At 42.1% G+C, this 20,377-nt stretch overlaps 1 protein-coding gene across 1 annotated transcript in view; it reads right to left on the reverse strand.

The window, feature by feature from the left end:
• Positions 1-3,809: 3,809 nt before the first annotated feature.
• Positions 3,810-20,377, reverse strand: part of nos1 (nitric oxide synthase 1 (neuronal)) — a 66,476-nt gene continuing 49,908 nt past the window's right edge. Inside the window, exons 18-29 of the mRNA XM_084177318.1 lie at positions 20,073-20,247; positions 19,281-19,416; positions 19,070-19,148; positions 18,697-18,890; positions 18,219-18,388; positions 15,985-16,195; positions 8,500-8,587; positions 8,038-8,159; positions 7,640-7,788; positions 6,227-6,421; positions 5,392-5,510; positions 3,810-4,810 (exon numbers count right to left, since the gene is read on the reverse strand). Coding sequence (XP_084033444.1) covers positions 4,795-4,810; positions 5,392-5,510; positions 6,227-6,421; positions 7,640-7,788; positions 8,038-8,159; positions 8,500-8,587; positions 15,985-16,195; positions 18,219-18,388; positions 18,697-18,890; positions 19,070-19,148; positions 19,281-19,416; positions 20,073-20,247 — 1,654 coding nt within the window. The 3' untranslated portion in view covers positions 3,810-4,794. The remainder of the gene's footprint in view (positions 4,811-5,391; positions 5,511-6,226; positions 6,422-7,639; positions 7,789-8,037; positions 8,160-8,499; positions 8,588-15,984; positions 16,196-18,218; positions 18,389-18,696; positions 18,891-19,069; positions 19,149-19,280; positions 19,417-20,072; positions 20,248-20,377) is intronic.

Here is a 20,377-nt window from a genome sequence, read left to right on the forward strand (position 1 = left end):
ACAATCCAAGCTGACCTTAAATTCCACTACCTACATCCCACTCATTTAAGATCCCATGACACTAGTTTAAACACATAAGAAAACACAAACACAGTATTGACATATACTGTAAAGGTTTTTTTTATTAAGTAAATGCAAAGTTCCTTGCAGTATGCATGAAAATGGAAACCATCTAGGTTGATAAATTCCACACCAAGGAGCATATAGCAGAGGCTGTTTGGGTTGTTGGAGTTTAGCAGCAGCAATACAAACACAGAAACCCCTTGAGAACATCAACAGTCTCTCCCATCACACTGTATGGATGGACGGAGTCACAGTCGTACTGAGTGACACAGTGCTGGTAGGTAGACAGAGCTTTTTTAAAAGAGGACACATAGGTACAGTACATCATGCATTCAGCTGGTGCTGCGGTTTTTCCCGTGCCTAAAGGATATCAGGGAGACCACTGTAGTTCTTGTTTGTTTTCTTATGGGTTATTTTTACCAAGCAGAAGATACATAATAATAATAATAATAATAATAATAATAATAATAATAATAATACCTATTTATATCATCAAAATACATTCTTAGAAAAAGTTAGTTCAAATAGTTCTGTTTCTTTGTCTTAGTATATGCTATATTTATAGTTGTTTTTTTTCGTTGCACATTTTACATCAAGAGTTTTAGCAGCCCTCATTCCAAATCCCCCAAAACCTGCTTAAACAAATTAATGTGGAAGAAAACATTCAGCAAGAGGAACAATTAACAGGTTTGCCTATTCCCCCCCCCCAAAAAGTTCCCCATTAAAAACGTACTCTATATGCGCCAGTAAGTAGCAGAGAGACAGAACACAGAAATCCATTACGTTTCAATCATGCTGGCGGCCATTTTAGTTTGGAAACAAAGGAAGTACTTAAGAAAGAAAAGCCACAGGTTACTGCGGAGTTGGTGACCATTGGAAATGTTTATCACAAATGTCAATGACATGTTTAGAATGGAAACATGACTCAGAGCAGCCCTGTAAATGCATGGCCTTCATATGATGCTCAGTGAAAAGTGGGAAACAAAGTAAAGACAGTGCTTTGACACAAGCTTGCGCTGAAAAGCCATCAGCAATAGACATATCGTTTTAATTAAGATATCATCCTTTACCTTACTTTATGATTAAGTAAACTCAACATAGTTGAATTGCCATGACAACAACCAAAAGCAATGACCTATGATCTATTTCTTGATCTTGAAAATGCAAACAGAATTGTTTGGGTTTGCAGAGGGCACACGTGCTGTAGCGTTCAAGGTTGGTGTGTGTGCAGGGACAGAGAGGGAGGGTTCATTTAATTCTCAACAAAGGCAAACAGCATGTGAAGGTAAAAGTGGATGGTAACAGTGAATGGAGAATACATGCAGACACATACATTTTGTTTTCGCAAAAGTACTTTAGTATTTTGTAGTGGTTATCACCAAGCATTCATGGACGCACACAAACAGCACTTGACAGACCTTCAGACAGGTGTCAGGTCTCAGTGAGGAGAGGGGGAGCTGTGGCAGCATCACCAGACATGTGGGCAGGCAGTGAGAGGTGGTGGCAGAGAGAAAGAGGGCTAGAGTTACTGAGTGAGAGAGAAAGAGAGACACACACACAGAAAGAGACATGAAGGAATAATAAAACCATAAAGCAACACTCATCTACTCATGCATTGATGTCAATATGAGATTTCTGCCATTCGAGATTTCTACTATTTGAGATTTACGCCAATCTGCCCTTAATCCAGATCTGATGACATGGGGATAAGACAGACACTGCAGGGTTTCTTTACATGGATAGTTACATACACGTAGCCATATATAAAACTCTGGTTACATGGAAGGTTATAATGATGGTAAAAACAGAGATCGCAAGGATATGGTAATGGTTGGTCAAGGAGAACCAGCAAAGTATAGCAACCCAACACCCAACCTCTTGATTCATTTGAAATCATGAATCCTTTCCTTGCTCTGTTCCCATTGTAAATACTATGGAAAGTACTTTCAATACATCAGCATTTGGTGATTAAATAGGAAGGCCCTTGATAATATTGTATACCATTTATAAGCTGCAGAGCCCTCTAGATTATACACAGTTGTTTTTGTGTGTAATATACTTAAATATTGGTTATGAGAATGTATACAGGAAATACACATGCATAGGCTTTCCCATGGCATGACATTTCAAACATTTCAATGGCTTTCATCCACATCTACAGTGGGGAGAACAAGTATTTGATACACTGCCGATTTTGCAGGTTTTCCTACTTACAAAGCATGTAGAGGTCTGTAATTTTCATCATAGGTACACTTCAACTGTGAGAGACAAAAATCCAGAAAATCACATTGTATGATTTTTAAGTAAATAATTTGCTTTTTATTGCATGACATAAGTATTTGATACATCAGAAAAGCAGAACTTAATATTTGGTACAGAAACCTTAGTTTGCAATTACAGAGATCATACGTTTCCTGTAGGTCTTGACCAGGTTTGCACACACTGCAGCAGGGATTTTGGCCCACTCCTCCATACAGACCTTCTCCAGATCCTTCAGGTTTCGGGGCTGCCGCTGGGCAATTCAGACTTTCAGCTCCCTCCAAAGATTTTCTATTGGGTTCAGGTCTGGAGACTGGCTAGGCCACTCCAGGACCTTGAGATGCTTCTTACGGAGCCACTCCTTAGTTGCCCTGGCTGTGTGTTTCGGGTCGTTGTCATGCTGGAAGACCCAGCCACGACCCATCTTCAATGCTCTTACTGAGGGAAGGAGGTTGTTGGCCAAGATCTCGTGATACATGGCCCCATCCATCCTCCCCTCAATACGTGCAGTCGTCCTGTCCCCTTTGCAGAAAAGCATCCCCAAAGAATTATGTTTCCACCTCCATGCTTCACGGTTGGGATGGTGTTCTTGGGGTTGTACTCATCCTTCTTCTTCCTCCAAACACGGCGAGTGGAGTTTAGACCAAAAAGCTATATTTTTGTCTCATCAGACCACATGACCTTCTCCCATTCCTCCTCTGGATCATCCAGATGGTCATTGGCAAACTTCAGACGGGCCTGGACATGCGCTGGCTTGAGCAGGGGGACCTTGTGTGCGCTGCAGGATTTTAATCCATGACGGCGTAGTGTGTTACTAATGGTTTTCTTTGAGACTGTGGTCCCAGCTCTCTTCAGGTCATTGACCAGGTCCTGCCGTGTAGTTCTGGGCTCATCCCTCACCTTCCTCATGATCATTGATGCCCCACGAGGTGAGATCTTGCATGGAGCCCCAGACCGAGGTTGATTGACCGTCATCTTGAACTTCTTCCATTTTCTAATAATTGCGCCAACAGTTGTTGCCTTCTCACCAAGTTGCTTGCCTATTGTCCTGTAGCCCATCCCAGCCTTGTGCAGGTCTACAATTTTATCCCTGATGTCCTTACACAGCTCTCTGGTCTTGGCCATTGTGGAGAGGTTGGAGTCTGTTTGATTGAGTGTGTGGACAGGTGTCTTTTATACAGGTAACGAGTTCAAACAGGTGCAGTTAATACAGGTAATGAGTGGAGAACAGGAGGGCTTCTTAAAGAAAAACTAACAGGTCTGTGAGAGCCGGAATTCTTACTGGTTGGTAGGTGATCAAATACTTATGTCATGCAATAAAATGCAAATTAATTACTTAAAAATCATACAATGTGATTTTCTGGATGTTTGTTTTAGATTCAGTCTCTCACAGTTGAAGTGTACCTATGATAAAAATGACAGACCTCTACATGCTTTGTAAGTAGGAACACCTGCAAAATCGGCAGTTTATCAAATACTTGTTCTCCCCACTGTATATGCAGTTACTGTTGTAAAACCAGACCACAAAATGGGGAGAAAACTGCTATTCTGACAGGCAGGCTGGAAACAGAGAAAGCTGACAAGAGGAGCAGATGCATTTTGATGGACTGTCAAGGAGAGTCTGAATACTTATGTAATTTTGGATGACCGTGTGGTCGGAAGGTTGTGGTTATAGGTTAACCAATCCAGGTAATTGTTATTCACTGCACTCCTTTCCTTACTCTGTCTTCAACACCGAGCATAGCCTGTCTATCTAGTTCTCTCGCTCTTTCATTCTCTCCTTCCCTTTCTCGCTCTCCCACACTCTTACAAAACCTTATTTTTTTATATTTCTTTATAATAATGAGCCTGCACTTAAACCTGGAATCTCAGTTATGAACAATACACACCAAAGCAGGCTAGACCAGCTCTGACTGACAAGGGTTTGGCCTTGTATACGCTGAAATGCACCAGAATCAGTTGGTTGGGAATGGAACTCAGACTGAATCTCGAGTCAAAGCATTTTGACCTTGTTTCCAGGTACCAGAAGTAGTCCTGCAAATATAAAAGTTTAGCAAAAGGTTTTGACTAACATTAAATAGCTAACAAACAGTATAATATATTTACTAACTAATATTCTCATCTTGCTCATGCATCAACAAAGTGGCAGGTATAATACTGGGTGCACATTATGATGCATAATGAAATCAGAAAGTAATCGATTTAACAAAACATCTCAAAGTTCTTGGAAAATAACATATGTCAAACGTTGCCACAGACTAAGTGCAGAGCCTGACTGACCATGACGAACCAGAACTGATATAAAAAAACAAAAACAAACCAAAAAATATTTTGTAAATCAAATTTTACAGTACAAAACTTGGCACAGTATTCTCGACCAGCTGTAGTGTCACTCATTTCCCTGCCCCACTACTGCATACGGCCCTTCCAATTGGTCCACATCAGAAAGATCCGGAAGCCCCACTTATGGTTCTACGAGCAGAACACCCTGACAGAAACAGAGAGAGAGGGAGAGGCATTAGACCGAGCAAGCGAGAGACAGAACGAGAGAGAGGTTACAAGCATTACCCCTCCATCTCACTCAGGAACAAGGGTTTTGATCACAACACTGAGAAATTCAAGTGACATTTCACACAGGAACCATGGTGGCTGGCCAACACAAACCGCCATACGTTATTATGCAGCTTTTTAAATGAGGCATTGTGCAAGTCAGCCTTCATTCTCCACTCCTCTTATGACAAGTGTATATGGATCAAAAGGAGGCTCTTATCTTTAAAAGCACAAACGCAGTGGAGAACCTAACAGAGCCCCTCGCTAACACTGCAATCCGGTTAGTTGAGTTGGAGCCCTTTTCAACTGATTTCTATGGTTACCCATTCTGCATTTTGAAAACTGTCATAAATCAGACCAGAGGCTATATCTCCAGTGTATCTACAGCTTTGCAGGTCCCTCCTACAAGTATGGCACAACATGTAAAGACATCAAAGATGTCCTGGTGACAGTTGGTCGCCGTGAGAGAACTAGAGGGGAACAGAATGGAAGCTGTGGGGGAAAACTCTAAAGACTCACTCGTCAGAGTCCTTTTTGCTTTCCTCGATGTAGGCGATGGATTCTGAACGGAGCCGGTTGGTGACCTCGTAGGTACGCAGCGTGACACCAAAGATGTCCTCGTGATAACGGTTCTCGTCCTATGAGGAGAGATGATAAGATTTGTGAGATAAGATGGGCACAGAATGATACAATAGACAAAGTGAGGTTAGATGGCCACAGGAAGATACACTTGATTCAGTGTGGTGACATGTGGACAGAGAGAATAATAATAATAATAATATGCCATTTAGCAGACGCTTTTATCCAAAGCGACTTACAGTCATGCGTGCATACATTTTTTTTGTGTATGGGTGAAAAGAGGTATACAGTGATGTGTAGTGTACACTACAGCATTGCCTTGAATTTTTTATTTTTATGGCCAGGGCTTGGATAAAAGCTTTCCTTAGATGATCAATAAATTGCCTATTTTCTGTTACAGGCAGCTCTTTAGAAATTAGTTTGATTATATACCCCTTTTATGTACAGTATGCATGGTCTGTACAGTTGGTTGTCTGGTGGTCTTAAAATTGCTTATTCAAATCTTTGAAAGTTGTGTTTTTGGTTTCTCTTTCTTTGAGTCATTAATGTAAGAGCCTTCCATTCAGTTCTCTTTTGAATCCCACTGAACAACATTCTGAATGTGTCTGTCATTTTCTGAAAATCATCCACAAGTAGGTATAAGGAGTGCAGTCATCTCAAAAAGTGAACCTGCCAAGGTCCAAATCTAAATTGCATGACTTAGTTACTTTGTATGTTTTGTCTGTCAGGTTGGTTAGTTAACAGTGTACAGTATAGTGAAGCATATTGTCCTTACTCTGAGTTTGCTGATGTAGAACCCAGCGTCCTCCAGTGTCATGTTTCCCTGCAGTTTGATGATCTGCTGGACGGTCTTGAGGACATCCCCGGCCATACCCACGTCCCCACACACGTAGATGTGTCCTCCCTCCTCCTTCAGGCACTGGTACACAGTCTCTGACAGCTGCTCACGAAGCACATCCTGCACATATTTCTGTGTCAGAGACATAGGGGAGAAAGAGAGAATGAGAGAGAGAGATTTTAAAAAACCATATAGAGATAAACAGGGAGAGAAAGATACAGGCTCATTGACAGTTGAAGGCAATGAACAGATTGTAGTGATTGTGCATCGGGGTTGAGGATAATAGTACATAAAATGGTGCCCCATGTGAGGAGTCAAGGGAAAACAAAAACACAGGGATAGAGATGTACATACTTTTAATTCATAAATCCACATACACGTTCTTATCTCCCACATGACCTCTGTCTGTTTTGCTGTGTCTTTACTGTCAAAGACACATTTTTATGTTTAACCCTCAAGTAAAAATGTTCACGTCCCACGTCCCCGCGGAAATCTAATTGGCATAATAAAAACATCCCCATCAAAATCTGTTTCAACTAGAGATATGTTTTTTGCATGGGCTGTGTCTCAATCCACCACATCCTCCAATGGCGGCCTTCCGCATCTGCGGTTGAATGTGGTCATGCTACAGCGGTGTTTCACAGACCAGGAGACATCCCGAAAATCGGTCTTCTCTTCTCGTATGTAGCGTCTGAACGGTTTGCCCTACAAACTAATATGACCACTATGAAAAGATAACTCTTACAAACGCGTACATGTTTGTGATTTTGCTCTACCACCCCCACAAGCGTCACGGGACTCGTCTGACGTCGGTACCGCCGATCTGCCAACTTCTGTCTGTAGTGTCCGAACAGTTTGGGCTAAACACTAATATGGAAAGGGGAGACTCACAAACATGTACATGTGGGTTGTTTTGGTCTAGGACGCCCACAAGCCTCACCTGAAGGCAGCCCAGTACCAGTTTAAAAAATGTATGGAAGTGTAAATGGAAGTAGTTTAGTGCCTAAAACAAGGGGTTAAATACATGTACAAAAAATATACTTTCCTGATATTTCTTATATATGTCTCAGATTATAGGACAGACACTTCAAAACAAACTTCCTTGAGATTTCTTTTTTGTACTTTGTTTTTCCATGTATGAATCTGTTATTCAATGTGTTTCTATGGGCTAATAGCAGTAAGGCCAAATTCAATGTTTTATCAAAAAATATACATTTCATTTTCAAAATCAAATGGTCATACCAAGGATCATTTGGCTATCTTAAAACAATTCCATATGTTAGCCTAGTAGAACACCCCCAAGAGGGTTAACTTTAAATGGACTAACTCAATCTTTAAAGTTAACAGTACCTTTGGTCTGCCAGGCTCTCTGGAGTAGGCTGTGTAAAGCTCTTTGAACACTTCCTTGTTCTTAGCCTGGATAGTCTCCTCCTTGTAGATGTGGTCTATCTGGGACTGCCGGCACCCAAATACCAGGATCATAGGGCAGGATTTGATCCCTACGATAACAAACACATTACTTTGTAAGTTCAGATCCTAACTTAATCTTTCACTGAACTACAATGTTTTGGAGTCATCTAAAATACTAGTGTTTATTTATGAAGTTGCATTCTGTAAAGTTGAATAAACACAAGTGATACTGGCAGCAGTGTGTGGGTTTTTCCTTTTCTTTTAAGTCCTTATCGAATAATTTCCACAAGTAAGATCAGGTATGTGAGCGCTTTTCCTATTCTAAAACGTAAACAAACCATTGTGTTCATAGTCGAAAAGTTTCTGTTCCCAGAAGCTTCTGAAGGGGGCGATCCCAGTGCCTGGACCAACTAGGATACACGGAGCTCTGTGGTCCTTTGGCAATCGGAATGTAGGAGCACTACAATCAAAGCAATTTTTCCATCCAATTACAATTGAAGACATAACAAAAAAATACATGTACTAAATGATTGTAGAAAACATCATATAAGCTACGAATCAGGGCATTTTTAATAGCACTAGCATCAAAGCGTTTTTCCTCAATGATTGTAGAATACACACAGAGTCAATGTTGTGTATGAATCTTATCATATGCATCAATGTACAATGTTGATGTTTGTTATAGTCCAAGATATTCTCCAAACCACCACTTACAATCATAGAAAATTACATGTATTCCATTCAACGAGTAAAAGCCATCATGCAGCAATAGCACACACACAAGAAGCAAAGTGTTATACCCTCTAACAAAACAGGGGACCATTTCTTCTGCCTCTATTCTGTTGAGCCATGATGAACACACTCCATGGTGGATAGGGCCCTCTCCATCTGAAAAAGAGGCAATTACCAATCATCCACTTTACTTCCGTACCTCCTCCTCTCCACTGCGCACCACGCAAACTAACACTCTGAAATAGAGTACACATAATGCAGTTCCCTGGGCTAAAGGGTGTTTGTCTCCAGTGTAGGTAAATGACTGTAATTAAACCATCACTCTCAGCACCACGCACATCACACTCACACAATGCATCTTGGAGAAAGAGAAAAAGCTTGAAAGAGATGCTTGTCGCCAGCTGTTTGTGTTTGTTAACTTGCAGATGAGGTAAATTGGTGCCGATTTAAGTCACGTCGAAGCATGAGGAATAATCTTTGTGGTTACTTAGATGTATGTAGTGTCATTATATGCACAAATACAAAACAGAAACAGAAACCAGTTAACCCGAAACCAGTAAAACATATGCCTATGCTCCAATATAGAGATCTTAGATGTCATTGTCCAGTCAAACCATTTACAGTGCATTCGGAAAGTATTCAGACCCCTTGACTTTTTCCACATTGTTACGTTACAGCCTTATTCTAAAATTGATTAAATTGTTTTTTTCCCCCCGTCATCTACACACACAATACCCCATAATGACAAAGCAAAGACAGTTTTAGAAATGTTTGCTAATTTATAAAAAATTAAACCGAAATATTACATTTACATAAGTATTTCAGATCCTTTACTTAGTACTTTGTTGAAGTACCTTTGGCAGCGATTACAGCCTCGAGTCTTCTTGGGTATGACGCTACAAGCTTGGCACACCTGTATTTGGGGAGTTTTTCCCCATTCTTCTCTGCAGATCCTCTCAAGCTCTGTCAGGTTGGATGGGGTGCGTCGCTGCACAGCTATTTTCAGGTATCTCCAGAGATGTTTGATCGGGATCAAGTCCGGGCTCTGGCAGGGCCACTCAAGGACATTCAGAGACTTGTCCCTAAGCCACTCCTGCGTTGCCTTGGCTCTGTGCTTAGGGTCGTTGTCCTATTGGAAAGTAAACCTTCACGCCAGAGTGAGGTCCTGAGCACTCTGGAGCAGGTTTTCATCAAGGATCTCTCTGTACTTTGCTCCATTCATCTTTCCCTCGATCCTGTTTAGTCTCCCAGTCCCTGCCGCTGAAAAACATACCCACAGCATGATGTTGCCCCCACCATGCTTCACCATAGCAATGGTGCCAGGTTTCCGCCAGACGTGACGCTTGGCATTCAGGCCAAAGAGTTCAATCTTGGTTTCATCAGACCAGAGAATATTGTTTCTCATGGTCTGAGAGACCTTTAGGTGCCTTTTGGCAAACTCCAAGCAGGCTGTCATGTGACTTTTACTGAGGAGTGTCTTCCGTCTGGCCACTACCATAAAGGCCTGATTGGTGGAGTGCTGCAGAGATGGTTGTCCTTCTGCAAGGTTCTCCCATCTCCACAGAGGAACTCTGGAGCTCTGTCACCTCCCTGACCAAGGCCCTTCTTCCCCGATTGCTCAGTTTGGCTGGGCGGCCAGCTCTAGGAAGAGTCTTGGTGGTTCCAAACTTCTTCCATTTAAGAATGATGGAGGCCACGGTGTTCTTGGGGACCTTCAATGCTGCAGAAATGTTGACACCCTTCCCCAGATCTGTGCCTCGACACAATCCTGTCTCAGAGCTCTACAGACAATTCCTTTCAACCTCATGGCTTGGTTTTTACTCTGACATGCACTGTCAACTGTGGGACCTTATTTAGACAGGTGTGTGCTATTCCAAATCATGTCCAATCAATTGAATTTACCACAGATGGACTCCAATCAAGTTGTAGAACATCAAGGATGATCAATGGAAACAGGATGCACCTGAGCTCAATTTCGAGTCTCACAGCAAAGGGTCTGTATACCTATGTAAATAAGGTATGTTTTTAATATTTAATACATTTGCTAAAATTTCTAAAAACCTGTTTTCACTTTGTCATTATGGGGTATTGTGTGTAGATTGATGAGGAAAAACAAATACTTAATACATTTTAGAATAAGGCTGTAACGTAACAAAATGTGGAATAAGTCAAGGGGTCTGAAATCTTTCTGAATGCACTGTACCTGTGACTGTATTCATGATACAGCACTGCCTCATGCCTTCTTGCTTTTATAAAACTGTTCCCAACATTAAAAATAATGAATTACACATTTTCATTAAAACCTTATTTTGATAAGTAAATTCATACAATTTCATTCTTCCAGAAGATACAGTCCGGACTAGACTGTTATGGTGACTGTATTACCACCACACCGGCGGTCACGAGTCATGACCGCAGTCAAATTCCATGTGACCATTTAGTCACGGTAACTAGGCTTCTCCAAGCTCTGATGCTGCGGATGGTCATTAGCAGCCTACCAAACTTGCTAACTGCCTGGTACTCAGAACTCCCTTGTCCCTTTAAATGACTCTGACAATGCAAATGTAATCGAAAATCTAATTAAAAACACTTAATGAGAGCCCATGAGCTCATGTTGTGCAACATTTCTATAGGCTATGCAATTGCGTGAGATAACAGAGTTGATGGCCTCTATTAAAAAGAGGATCCCATCAGCTTTCAATAAGCTAGGCCTACATTATTTATTTCTCAACTTTCCTAATATCAAGCACATTGCTTTGCTTTACAACAGGAGTATGGCCTACCTGGCTGGCATGAAAATGAACCACGGGAAAAGTGTCCTCCATTCACTATTGAAGTGCATAGATTACATGCATATTTTCCCCCTGCCCCTGTTCCGAGACAGCTGCATGAACATGGTCCATTCTAAATCAAAACTAATTTCACATATATTATTTTTTATATGTAAAGACTAGATTAAATCAAGAATAGTCTGATGGGTGACAATATTAGCCCATCACTTGTGAAAAATGTATTATCACTTGTGAATGATGCCCAGCATGTGCAGTAAGGCAAGAAAAGGCACATGCCTTTTTGCCCCCCGTCTTTTCCAAATCATAGTCACACACCGTATGTTGCCTAGCCCATAGGCCTATATGTTTTGATAAGGTTTGTATCACAACAACTAAAGTGGCCAAATACCTTAAAATTAAGCACATTAATCTGCTTTACAACCGATGTAGAGCCTAATTGGCATACATAGGCGGCGCATGAGTTAAGTACGGGGAAGATAATTTTCACCATAAAAATGCACCTTTATAATAAATCCTTACATGCATAATCGCACTTAAGGTCACTTTTGAGAACAGTGTTTTCCCGCTAATTGATAGCATTTTGGAACATTTGCGCTTATAGCCTACTGCCGCTTGTGAGCATTGCTGCGCTAATGTGAAGAAATAGCCTAAGTGAGCATTGCTGCGCTAATGTGAAGAAATAGCCTAAGTGAGCATTGCTGCGCTAATGTGAAGAAATAGCCTAAGTGAGCATTGCTGCGCTAATGTGAAGAAATGGCCTAATAGTTTATCAACATTTTAAGCTAAACGTTCTGATCTGTTGAGTCAGCCTCATTGCTTTTAAAATGTTTTTTGATGCGAGTGGTTGTATTAATTTGGGATCAATCGCATCCCACAACTGTCCCAGAGTATGTTTGGAATTTTTTTTTCCTCGCACAGAAGGACAAGTTAACCAATAGAAGTAAATGTGGACAGTTCTTCTATTATCTTCAATATTTGCCTCGGAATTCGATAAGGAGGATGTGCACAGTTGCATTCCCGATGTGTCAGTCTTCACTTGTAGCCTACTTTGGAACGGAGATGCCAGGCATTGGCTTATAAGAATTGAGATATCTGAGTGAGCCATGTGAGTGAGAGGTGTGTCGGAGCATGGCAATTGGCAGAAGGGAATTATAATTATTATATTCAGACCAAGGGCACAACGTCCACAAGAGGCATGGATTTTATATGGCCACACAAGGGGGATGCCGCTGGGAAATTTGAGGCCTGGTGAGAATATTTTTAAGTGCTTGTCAAATTGTGAATGAGATACTGATGATGTGTGCAGCCTTTATGAGAAACAAAACAGAGCTCATGCTTTCAATGCAACTTTTTTCAGATAAATCATTATATAGTCACATCATGCAGCCTTAGAATGTATAAAAAAAATCAAAACATATAGCCCAACGTTTGGATCACAACTACAGTTGCATAAATAACTCTAAATTAAGTTAATACAGTGCATTCAGAAAGTATTCAGACCCCTTTACTTTTTCCACATTTTGCTATGTTACAGCCTTATACTAAAAAATTAAATGTATTTGTTTGTTTATCAATCTACACACAATACCCCATAATGACAAAGCGAAAACAGGTTCCATATTTACATAAGTATTCAGACCCTCAAAATTGAGCTCAGGTACATCCTGTTTCCATTGATTATCCTTGAAATGTTTCTACAACTTGGAGTCCACCTGTGGTAAATTCAATCGATGGGACAGGATTTGGAAAGGCACACCTATCTATATAAGGTCCCACAGTTGACAGTGCATGTCAGAGCAAAAACAAAGCCATGAGGTTGAAAGGAATTGTCCATAGCGCTCCAAGACAGGATTGTGTCGAGGCACAGATCTGGGGAAGGGTACCAAAAAATGTCTGCAGCATTGAAGGTCCCCAAGAACAGTGGCCTCCATCATTCTTAAATCGAAGAAGTTTGGAACCACCGCCCGGCCAAACTGAGCAATCGGGGGAGAAGGGCCTTGGTCAGGGAGGTGACCAAGAACCCGATGGTCACACTGTCGGTGCTCCAGAGTTCATCTGTGGAGATGGGAAAACCTTCCAGAAAGACAACCATCTCTGCTGCACTCCACCAATCAGGCCTTTATGGTAGAGTGGCCAAACAGAAGACACTCCTCAGTAAAAGTCACATGACAGCCTGCTTGGAGTTTGCCAAAAGGCACCTAAAGGACTCTCAGACCATGAGAAACAAGATTTTCTGGTTTGATGAAGCCAAGATTGAACTCTGTCCTGAATGCCAAGCGTCACGTCTGATGGAAACCTGGCACCATTGCTATGGTGAAGCATGGTGGTGGCAACATCATGCTGTGGGGATGTTTTTCAGCAGCAGGGACTGGGAGAATAATCACGATCGAGGGAAAGATTAATGGAGCAAAGTACAGAGAGATCCTTGACGAAAACCGGCTCCAGAGCGCGCAGGACCTCAGACTGGCGCAAACGTTCACCTTCCAATAAGACAACGACCCTAGCACACAGTCAAGACCATGCAGAAGAGGCTTCGGGATAAGTCTCTGAATGTCCTTGAGTGGCCCAACCAGATCCTGGACTTGAACCCGATCGAACATCTCTGGAGAGACCTGAAAATAGCGTCATAACCAAGAAGACGCAAGGCTGTAATCACTGCCAAAGGTGCTTCAAGAACGTACTGAGTAAAGGGTCTGAACACTTTCCGAATGCACTGTAGGAGGACCGGTTTCTTTGTTAACCACTCAAACGCAGAATAGCCGCATGTGCGCACTCCCTCTGAAATTGTTTGGAGAAAATATCCTTTCTATTTTATTAATTTATGTTCAATTGTATTCTTCATACTATAAAATAATGCCACAGGCTTCTAAGCAAATCTTGTCTGCTAAATGAACTAATGTAGCCCGCAGCCATTTGGCATCGCCAGATCAGGGCCTAACATATGGACAACTCAGAGTATGCTATTCTGTTCTTCTGAAATAGACTACATTTTCTTCCTATTATGTTTATTTTGACCGGTCTAAAATAAATAATTGATTTATTGTGATGGTGTAGGCCATTTTAAAACATAGACGTTCCAAAAAGGTATGCATCAGTGGCTTGTAGGCTATGCGTGGAAGCCAGGAGATGCTAAACATGTTTGTTAATTAACAGTCAATTACCGTGAGACCGGCAGTTATTTGCTTGACAATCACCAGCGGACAAAATTTCATGACCGCCACAGCCCAAAAATCTAGTTTGTTATTTTGGCCATGTTGCTACAGAGGTGACAGAGTCTTTAATCATTTTTGCATAGTTGCTATGCAGAAGGACTGGTCATCAGTTCTAAACAAAATGGTTGCTATGCATCCTGGATAACGTTCTTGTCACTTGCTAGCTAGCTAGCCAACTTCAGCTAACTCAGTCACGTCAAACATCGAACCTGGAATGACAGTACACAAGCTGCATTTTTGTTTGTTTCAGCTTTATTTATTTTTTTCCTATTGGCATTTACTTGGATATGTCCATGATAATGATGTTGATGTGTGATTTCGCCTGGCTCTGAAAAAGTTGTCTCATCTCATCTGGGCTAGGCACCGTTCACTCACTATTCCAGAGATCGAAAATCAAAAGTGAAACATTGTTTCCGAGGTCAAATAGGCAGACAGAGGCTTATATTAATCCTCGCTATACCAAACTAAATGGAAGGCTGGAAGCAAGGGGAAATGATGTGCGAGTTGTGATAAATACAAGAGATGATTCGGACAGCAACATGAACATGATATTCTTATGGAGGTGCAGCCTCCCGAGTGGCGCAGTGGCTGTGCCACTGGAGATCCTGGTTCGAAACCAGGCTCTGTCGTAGCCGGCCACGACCGGGAGACCCATTGGCCAAGCATCGTCCAGGGTAGGGGAGGGAATGGCTGGCAGGGATGTAGCTCAGTTGGTAGAGCATGGCGTTTGCAACGCCAGGGTTGTGGGTTCGATTCCCACGGGGGGCCAGTATGAAAAAAAATAAAATAATGTATGTACTCACTAACTGTAAGTCGCTCTGGATAAGAGCATCTGCTAAATGACAAAAATGTAAAAATGTTCATTTTCAGATGGAACTGTCAGCAGGCAAAAGTGTGTCTGGTGGCCAATACAGCATGGCTTGGAATGCTGCATGTCCAATCAGCATCCAAACAACCAGTTTTATAAATGTGCAATATTGCACATATTGTCCATAATTACGGTATTAGTGTTTGCAGCAAATTTAACCACACATTATGCTCTGCAGTTAAAACCAGCTTGGATGTTTGTTCATGTAGTGATTAAGTACTGTTGTGATTCCAAAAGGTGGTAGAGCTGCCCTAAAACACAAGCTGGTTTTCCAAGATAACTTTCAACTCCATTTTGCTTTCAACTCCCTTAAGGTTGCTCCAGAAAGGTTGACTCATTCAATTAGCTACCATATCTTAGAACAGCACCACCCCCAATATCTCCACTACATTTAGCTGTGTCAGTGTTAACATGGTGCTGCATAGCCTCATATCATAGCAATGCTCCTTCAGCGTACCAGGTGGGCGGAATTCACCAATGGATTGGTTTCAAAAGTGCCAACTCTCGCCCACCTGGTTCCCAGCCCGGCGGTAAGCTCTTACTGTACCTCTGGTGCTAGTAAAAGTATGCTGTATCTGTCTATAAAGGTCAACCCCTAGCGGACAGGGACCGACCTAAGATCAGTGATTATGGGGAAATTCATTCTACGCCTCTAAGCCCAGCCTAGCAGTCAGCCCTTACCCCTGGTTTTGTATGACACTACGGCCACGGTCAGGTGTATCTCCCCAGGGTGGACGTCTGGAGAGGAGCTAATGGAGTAGTATCTGGGCTGGAGCAAAGGCAGCTGGGTCAGCAGCAGGGTGGATGGCATCTGAATAGAGGTGAACTCCTCCAACACCTCCACCATGGTCGGGTTGTTGTACCACTTCCACTCCTCATACTCCTGTAAGCCCTGGAGAGGAAAGAGGAGAGGAGGTATGTCTTTGTTTTGTACGTTCAATATACACTAGTGTAAGGAGCCAGGCCAAAAAAATAAAGTATTGCTTCAGAGAAAAGGAGTTATTATGGTTGTTTCTCCAACTCCACGCACCTAGAGGTGGTGAAGAGGTGAGACATATTCCAGTTAGACGCGGCACTCACAACAAGCTAATCTAATGCCTCTCCTGATGTGATGATGAAATTATGTATTATAGACTTTACATATGTTTGGCTTTCCGGCTTTAGTCATCGTCTAAACTTAGCCTGAGTACCTTGTGTAACCCACAGACACTGGGGGCCACGCAGGTCAACAGACAAGGGAAAACAGTAAGGACAGCCAGTAGCTAAAGATCCCACTGTGGCTTTTTTACATATACATTTAAGTCATTTAGCAGACGCTCTTATCCAGAGCGACTTACAGGAGCAATTAGGGTTAAGTGCCTTGCTCAAGGGCACGTCGACAGATTTTTCACCTAGTCGGCTCGGGGATTAGAACCAGCGACCTTTCGGTTACTGGCACAACGCTCTTAACCACTAAGCTACCTGCCGCCCCACCTGGCTTGATGTTTGTTTATTATTCCTCCACCCTTATCTTTCTCTTTTCTTGTTTTTTGAGAATGAGTTGAACCATGAAGAGTGAGTAAAAAAGAAGAAGAAAAAGCACGTCCATTTTTGTCAATGTGTTAAAAACTCACTCGGCCAACGTAACGTTTTTAACACTGACAAAAATGGACGTGCTTTTTCTTCTTCTGTGGGAGTCACTGTATGGGGAGAGAATATGTCTGTGGGTTACCAGGCGCGGGGCTTAAATTCCATGGCGTCTGCACCAGCAAAAACTGACCTACTGTAAGGTTATTTTTAACAAGAGCAAAGTCTATGGCATCACATTAAATGATTAAAAAAACTTTGGGATTTTTGAAACGAAAAAATAAATATTGTAAAGTCCAATACGTATTGAGAGGAAACATAATATTGTATGCAAAAACGTCAAAATTGTAAACAAAAAATAATCAAGGTATTGCAAGCCAAAAATAAACGATATTGATGGGAATAAACAGGATTTTATTTCAATTGAATATGTTTGTCATTTACATCAATCTGCTTCACTTTGTTTGCAGGTTTTCCTCACCTACATTTGACTTTCTCAGGTCTTCCCTTCAACTCAGATTTCTACGGTTAAAGTACTTTTTTTCCTACGCTTTCATTTTTGAACCAATGTTCACGTGCAGGTGGGGCAACAAATCGGTTACTCTTGGTCAATACATTTGGAGTGACAGTTCATCGACCACACCCACAGTCTGAACTAAGACCAGAGACGGTAGAGAAAGCCTCAATTCCTCCATTATCTCTGCTTAGAATTCAAACAAACCTACCAACCCATGCTGGCTAGCCAGCAGCAACAGCCTGGTGCAAGTTTCCCCCTTTCATCTGTGGCTAAAACTGGTAAAAGAAAGTTATGTTTATTTCGATGGGCGAGGGAGAAAATGTGTAATATTGGTCACCATACATATTATTAGCTAACATTACTTACTGCCCACGGGAAGCACAACAAGCCAGTGCGAATTACCAGTGCACCGGTGTTGTATCAAGGTGTTTCCCAACGCGAGCTGCTTCCCACTGGGCAGCTGAATCTCATGTCGCCGGCGGTAGATAACGTGGCGAATTTGGTCCATCCCACATTATTTTATTTAGAGTCGGATAGCAGCCTACACAATATATTTTTTTTTATATTGGTAGTAAACACCTGGATGTCACCGTGATTCAGTCTACTGCTCAATGGGGAGAGTAACCAAGGTCGGTAGCATGGGTCTTCCTAACACTGACTGAATTACTTCAGATAACAGTACCAGGGTGTGTCCTATCACTGAATTCCTTCAGATAAACTGTACTGAACTACATGGTTAAAACCCTTCATTATAGTCCCCTGTAGCTCAGTTGGTAGAGCATGGCGCTAGCAACGCCAGGGCTGTGGGCTAAATGACTAAAATGTAAATTACCTTACTGAGGGTCTCCAGCTTCTTCCTCTGCTTGTCATTGGTGGCGAGGGAGGCAAACTGCTGCAGCAGGACAGGGCTGGGGGGCGTGGTGATGTCCAGGAAGTACTGGAAGGCCTGGTAGATGGTGCAGGGGGGAATCCGAGGCTCCTCTAACCAGTTACTGATCACACCTTCAGAAGGAAAAAATAAATACAACAGGCTAATAAAACACCAGAAGAGATGCATCAAAACTGTAATATTAGATAATTGAATAGTACAGTATTAGCCTTTTTTGTGCATTACGTTACCCTAAATCACTTAGGCGGATTGCATCTGGTATCAAACTCGGCTTTATTCGATTTATTTAACAAGGAAATCCCATTGAGGTTAGAATACCTCTTTTCCCAAGGGTGTTCAGGCCAAGGTCATGTTTTTGTCTGCAAGGGTATTTTTCATTGCTATCTAAGAATATGAAACGATGACCCAGTACACTACTAACCCAGGGCTGTGTTTCTCTCCTCTAGGAACTCCACCTTGACGATCTGATTGACAGGTGGGGCGTCCTCTAATTTCTCTATAAGGGCCGTAACCAGGTCCTCATGGTTGCCAGGGAAGATGCCCAGATGGTCGCCGGGCTGGTACATCAGGCTGTCCTCGTTATTTGTGTGAAGTCGAACAAATATGGTGGAGCGACTGCTAGGGGATTCAGCACTGTGGTTACAGTTTGGAACTATTGTACAGTTTGGAGTTATACAGTAACATTTTGCGTATGAAGTAGAATTTTCTACAACTGATTGAGACTAAGAAAAGTCCTATTTCAATATGTTCTCCAGTCTAGTCTACAGTATTGTATTGTAACAAAATCCACCCACTTGGATGTGGAACTTTGTAGGTTTTCGCTCTGTAAGATCTTGGCTCCATAGACCTTCTTCTTGTGGATGCTGTATAGTGCTGTTCGAGGACACATTCACAATATGAAGAATCAATATATGACTTTGGAAGCCTTATAAAAGGGTTTACGGAGGCTACATTAGAACTAAAAGGTTCTATTTTGTTGAAAAAGTTCATTGAAACAGGGTTTACCTTGTGTTAGTGCAGCGGCCTCAGCTGTGTAGGTGAGGCGGAACCTACTCTTCTTCCAGCTTCGATCGTTACTGATCAACAAATCGTGTGCCTTCTCGATGTTCACGTCGCCAATGCAGAACACGTCACAGGCAGCCTTCACAGACAGACAAACATAGGCGCTTGTAAGGACAAGTATGAAAAAAATTAAATAAATGTATGCACTCACTAACTAAGTCGCTCTGGATAAGAGCGTCTGCTAAATGACTAAAATGTATTCAAAGCTCTTTTTCACAGCACATGTTAGACCACATGCTTTTATAAGGACAATTATTCAAAGCTCTGTCTTTTATAGCTGAAAGGTCTTTAAAAATATTTTCTTAGAGATTATTTATGAATGAAATCAAGAAAGAGAATCTCCTGGCCTGCACACAAAGTGAGACCATAATTTACAGTGTGTGTCAATTAAAATCATTGAAGTAGTGTAACGTGATAGAACACTACAAGATTTGGCTGCCTGAAACATTACCTCGACAAAGAACAAATGATTCAACAGACCAGAGTGTCAGAGTGTGGGAGTTGTTCCTAATTTACAACTGAATATAACAGTCCATATCATGCAGACACCTGTGGGCATGTCATACATAACACCAGGTGTGGCAGCATTCTCTGATGCAAATACAGCTGTGTATAGTCCATTACTAAGACCTTTACCATTAGAGTGTGTGTGTGTGTGTGTGTGTGTGCATTACACGTTCATGCATGTGTGTGCGCGTGTTACATGCCCCATAAGGACTCCCCTAGTCACCCCACCTTGAAAACCTTCTTGGCCCAGTTTCTGAAGGACTCCTCCTGGCCACACAGCTCATCTCCCTCCCCCATGCGTAGGATGCGCTCCCCCCCTAGCTCCTCGAACAGCGTGTCCACAGCGTGGGCAAAAGCACAGAAGTGTGGGTAGGCCCTTGAGCCAAGGCCAAACACTGAGAACCTGGAGAGAGAGAGAAAACGAGAGAGAGAGAACAAGAGGGAGAGAACAAGAGAGCGAGAACAAGAGCGAGAGAGAGAGAACGAGAGAGAGCGAGAGAGAACGACAGAGAGAGAGAACGAGAGAGAGAGAG

The sequence above is a fragment of the Coregonus lavaretus genome (genome assembly GCF_964263955.1).
Source record: "Coregonus lavaretus genome assembly, chromosome: 14".
NCBI classification, from domain to species: Eukaryota; Metazoa; Chordata; class Actinopteri; order Salmoniformes; family Salmonidae; genus Coregonus; species Coregonus lavaretus.